We start from the raw sequence: 5,703 nt of genomic DNA on the forward strand, positions 1-5,703 counted from the left end.
TAACTGAATTAAAATATGCCCATCTGATCTCAGAATTTGTAATCTTCAATGGATAACTGAACCAGTTTAGTTCATTTTGTTTCTAAAAATCCATCATGCATGTCATTATCATTTGGTTGATACTTAGTTTCCCTCACATTTGATCACAATCAATTAATGATTGGATGGTGAGTCCTTAGCTCAAAATGGTAGAGCACCTGGGAATTCCAGGGTATGATGGTTCAAATCCATCAGGACTCATACTGCTAAATAGATATGATATTACCAGCTATGGCTATCTAGCATGCAATGTTGAAATGTCCTTGTCTTTATTATTATTTTTTTTTAAATTCTTTTTGTTGTTGGTGTTGATTATTTTCAAAGATTGAAGCTATTGACCAGCACAAGGCTGCTCATCTTCTTCCCCTTGAGCTCATTAATCCTCCTACAAGTGCCATCAAAGACCCGAAAATGGTTCGCATTAGCTTAAGACACCTGATCAAGCTAGTTTCATTTTGAGAGATCTTATTCACCAAGAAAACCAAAAGGAATGACAGAAACTTATTCCAATAGTACAAAGAAAAATCTATAAAAGAAACCCAAAACCTAGTGCACTCATAATACCTGAAACAGTGAATAGATGATTTATAGGATCACCGACCCCAAAGCTGAGTGAATTCTTGAGTAACACACTAAAAGAGGCTAAACTAGGAGTACATGTAAATAGTCTCACCACCATCATCAAGAACTCAGATTTAAAGAGAAATCCAATAGCAGTAAATAAAGAACCTACTGAATCATACATGAGAGTCTTGATGGACTCGGGCCATCATCTCCTGGGAACAATCCCAGGTGCTCTTCCTTTTGAGCTAAAGACTCATATATTTGCATAATCCATGTTAGTTAAGGAGCAATCAATCCAAAAAAATCTAATGTCAAACTATAAAATCTAGAAAAATAGACTTATGCCAATATTTCTCTTGGTGAGGCTGTCAAATAAAATAGTGGCTCTCTCCATTAATCTTTGGTTGGTCAGCTTTAAATTTCCCTTGGCTCAAAATGGAAGAACAACTGGGGTTACACCCAGTAGATCTTATTGATGATAAAACTGAAAACCCAAGGACACAAAATGTGGGTGGGTCTCTGGGGTAGGCAAGCCTTGGAGCTAAGGATCAGGGTAAGGGGTTCTTAAGCTTCAGAATTCAGAACTCAGAAGGGTATGGGATATCTCCAAGACTCCAAGGTAAGGGGTTCTCAAGCTTCAAAGAAATCAGCCTGTTTTGCCTTTAATTTTGATTAAAAAAAAAATAATTTTAACAAGAATCTCATGATCAGAATGACCACCCTCTCTTCGTCCTGCAGAATCTAGGATGATCACTGATCGATCATGATCAGGAAACCTCCAAACCGTAGGGTAAAGAGCCACCTCCGAAGAAATTAAATGTAATGAAAGATAAACAAAAAAAACAAAAAATCATAAACCTAACAAAATCAGACATGCACTAAAAACAAATTAAATTTCACCATTTTTTATTATTGCAGAATTTTACGGAGAAAAAAAAACACAAACCTCACAATTTGCAGCTTCACACCCACATCCTGCATTTTTGCAGATCTGGTGCCATCATTGATTACAACAGATGAAGCATTCTATATAGAGAAAATATGAAACATAACTGTGGATGAAAGGGTGAAAGCACCATTGTTAACAGCCAGCAAGCTCGATTTTGAATACACAAATACAGTCCTAGCTTGGATCCGCAGATGTTCTTGGCTTGGATGAACTAATGCTTTTCCGATTGATTTTCTTCTTTAAACAAACATCAAAGAAACCAAAACACAGAGAGAGAAAGAGGAGTGAGAGAGTGGCTCGAACCTGAGTGAATTGACCACCTTCGCCTTCGCGTCTGAGACTGGGAGGAGTGGTAGCGGCACAACGAGGTTGCTCCGGCACTTTTTCCCGCAATCCGAGAGGAGTTAGGGTAAGGGTTTCACCGAGAGAGCGCCTTCGCCTGAGGTTGCAGAGGTAGAGAGGAGAGAGAATAGCGGGAAAAAGTGGGGACCGGAGGTTGAATCCCAAGGTGACTAGCCTTCGCCGCCTTCGCCGGAGGTTGCAGACCAAACCTGACTGCAACAGATCGGCCTTCGCTTGCCGGAGGTTTCTTCGATTTCAGGAAAAAGTGAAGAGAGGAGAGAGACGAGAGCGGGAAGGAGAGGAGAGAGGAGAGAGAATTAATGCAGAGTTTTTTGGAAGTGCAATTGCTCTTTCAAAATGAGCCGTTGGATGAATATAATCCACGTGTCCATCATCGGAGAGGCGATGAGATAGGGTTGGGGTTGGAGTTGGGGTAACCATAGTTAGTTAACTACTTACAAGTAAGAGAATGATTTAGGATCGTTAGATTTAAGATAGTCACGTGTCACATTCTAGAGGAGGAAATAATAAGAAATAATGGCTCTGGAAATGGATAGGAGTAAAATCCCCTCAGGGTAGAGTGTTTGGATAGGGATAGGATGGTCATTTCAATTCCCCTTGTTAGATGAGCTAAGGAACTGGCCGAGCAAGAAACTGAAGGAGATAAAGATCCATATCATGATGCATGTGCACTAACCCTAAAACTATATGCATGACCGTTAAAAAAATCATGGTAGATATTAAACGACACAAAAACATACCTATGAAAAAAAAACCAAAAGAGAACACATACTAGCCCTAAACAATATCCAAACACTAACTACAATGCACGAAACCTACTTATAGAATGCAACATGACATGAACAACAAACTTACAAACTTACCCACTTTGTAGAGCAGATAACAACAAAACAAAACAAAACCTAAGGCTAAACATGGGTTGAAAAGGAATAAAAGACAACCTCATCATAAAAGCAACGATCTACAACAGAAAAAAAAAACTTAGAAAAACCATATAAACAACAAAAACTAGAATCAAAATCCAAGGTCCTAGATATATACTGCATAGGCCTTGCCTAGCTCAATCGCAGTTGGAACTGGCCCTATACAAAAGTTGAACCAGTCAAAGCGACACTAGTGGCATATTGAGAAGAATCGATAAAAAAACTCCGGGATTCAATATCTATATGATGTTGGTCGACAGATTAATCTGTTGAATGGCTTCACGATGAGTGTCGAACAATTCTTTGAATATGTCGGTATATCAAGAAGGTCCATCGATAAAATGAAGATTTTGTTCGACCAATATAGGGCTGAAATCAACACTGGCACTTGTGAAGCTCGATGTCGATGTGAGTGCTAACAGTTCTTGGAGGTTTGTTTGTCAAGAAGGTCCATCGACAAAATGAAGATTTTGTTCAACCAATATAGGACTGAAATCGACATAGACGCTTATGAAGCTCGTTGTCAATGCGAGTCCTAACCGTTCTTGGAGGCCATGATGAACCCATCTAGGTTCATTCCTTGGCTCCTAAGATGACTCTAGGACACGATAAGCATGGTTGTATGCGCGCTCAAATCACAATGGTTATGAGTGATGACATTCATTGACACCATAGATGAGCAACCAACTCATATGGATGGTTTAGGATGGGTTATGGAACTCTAAAACATGTTAATTAAGAGAGTGGTAGACTTCATGGAATATATAAATGCAAGTCCTCTTATGTTGAGGGGGATTCTTTTAAAAAAATCTCTTAGTATATCGAGTTTTTCCTCGACTAGAGTCAGTTGAATAAAGTAAGTGTACGTGTTAATTACCATAAGTGGTGGATAGTCGGAATCCGAGTTGATGCTTATCTACTGAGTCAAGAGTGGCCTCCAAACATTATTTTCCTAGTTTTTCAATAAGGTAAGGTTTCAACCTTGTCTTTGGAGGTTTACATATTGGTTTGTCGAGTTCTTTTTTGCTTGTTTTGCATACCCAAAGGGGGGTGTGTGACCCTATCTTTTTAGGTAGTCATATACCCATGTATAAATCGATTTTAGTGTATTACTCAAATCATGAATGCCATGTTCTATTGAGTCCGGTGAATCTTCACGTACGTATGTGAACAACTCACAGTCGTTTAGATGGAATATTTTCACAGATTAAATTCCATCTGAACGGCTGTGAATCGATCACATACTACGCTCACGTACGTGAAGATTCCCCTCTCACTGTTCTATTAGTTTGTTTTCTCCTGCATCTCCAGTATAGGTTTTGCATGGCTAATTAAGGTTTCCTTCATGGTGATGTCATGCTTTTCTTCACTTTTCATGATGATTTCATGGTAGATATCAATAGATGTTTCATGTTGATAATATATTTTGATCCCCACGTACCAGGTTACTTCCTTCTTCGAGCCTTGTTAACTCTAATGAGGATTTTCCATGATCAATTTTCAGATCCCCCATCGTTAGCGATAAAAAAAAATATGTTAAAGCAGGTAAACTAAGGAATCATATTAAAGTAAAATTATTTACAAGATTCAGGTTCAAGCATTCCTGGACGAGTCGAACAAAAAACTTGATGTTCTACCTACGAACATTACTGGAATCCTTACTGGCTATAAAAGGATGTGACAAGAGCTGTGAAACTGTCCATCTCTTACTGGAATCCTTCTGCAAACAACAGTTGATGAAGCTCTGAAACTCCTCGGAAGCACTTTCCGGCAGGCTCGGTGGTTCTTCAAAACAAACGGCGTACATAAGCGTGAACATGTCGGATCTCTGGTCAATAGAGAGCAAGGGGAAATGACCCACGTAGAGCTCCATTAGGGTAAGTCCGAAACTCCATATATCAGCAGCGTAACCGTCGTAGGTGCATTGATCCAGTCTCTCAGGGCTCATGTACGCACATGTACCCACAAAGGAATCGCAGCGTTGAAGCGTATTATTATGGGACATCATCTTGCTCAAACCGAAGTCTGCAATCTTGACTTCCATCTTCTGATTCACAAGAAGATTCGAAGGCTTAATGTCCCTGTGGACGATCTTTTGGGAGTGAAGGTATTCGAGACCGTTGAGGACTTGGCGAGCGATGGAGGACAGTGAGAGCTCCGATAGGGTTCCATGGGATTTGAGGAGAGAATCGAGTGTGCCACCGTCCATGTACTCCATGAGGATCGAGGTGTCGCCTGAGGGATCATGGAAAATACCGTTGCATCGGACGATGAAGGGAGAGTCTGTATGGCGTAGGATCTCCATCTCATTTAAGATCTGCTGATGGACGGTGGTGTCGGAGTTTCCACGAATGACTTTGAGAGCGTAGATGTTGGAGGTGTGGTTGTGGCGGACTTGGTAGACAGTGCCGCCATTGCCATGGCCCAGCACTTTGAGTTTCTCCAGGTCGGAGAGACAATCGACTTCTTGCTGGGATATGGTGGTGGCGGAGAAGGAGGAAGTTGGGGGAAATGGTAGTGGGAAATGAGGGCGGCATTGGGTGGAGGAGTCGGGCAAGAAGAGGCGGAGATTGTGATTCCGGCGTTGTCTTACTACTTCCATTGTCTCGATGGAAATTATGGAAAGCAAGGAAAGGAGCCAAGCAGATTGCAATGCAGTAGCGGGAGAGTGAGTGACTGAGGTGAGTGTACCCTAAAATGTTATATAAGGGAGGACAAGGCTCGTCGACGAAGGAAGAAAGTACGTGGTATCCAGGCTTGAGATGAAACAGAAGTAAGTAGATAAAATAAGGGATAGACACCAACTAGGAATTGGAATCCTAGTAGACCTCCCGCCTCCATTTATTAGCGTATTAGGATTTAGGA

The 5,703-nt window shown here is 40.8% G+C and overlaps 1 protein-coding gene across 1 annotated transcript; it reads right to left on the bottom strand.

The window, feature by feature from the left end:
- Window positions 1–357: 357 nt before the first annotated feature.
- On the bottom strand, window positions 358–5,440 carry LOC122654922 (mitogen-activated protein kinase kinase 9-like). Its single transcript, XM_043849178.1, has 4 exons — window positions 4,501–5,440; window positions 4,280–4,347; window positions 1,550–1,629; window positions 358–424 (listed from the first exon to the last, which is right to left on the bottom strand). The coding sequence occupies exons 1-4, from the start codon at window positions 5,438–5,440 to the stop codon at window positions 358–360; spliced, it is 1,155 nt and encodes a 384-aa protein (XP_043705113.1).
- Between the last annotated feature and the right edge of the window lie 263 nt (window positions 5,441–5,703).

Source organism: Telopea speciosissima, chromosome 3 (assembly GCF_018873765.1).
Source record: "Telopea speciosissima isolate NSW1024214 ecotype Mountain lineage chromosome 3, Tspe_v1, whole genome shotgun sequence".
Classification (NCBI taxonomy): Eukaryota; Viridiplantae; Streptophyta; class Magnoliopsida; order Proteales; family Proteaceae; genus Telopea; species Telopea speciosissima.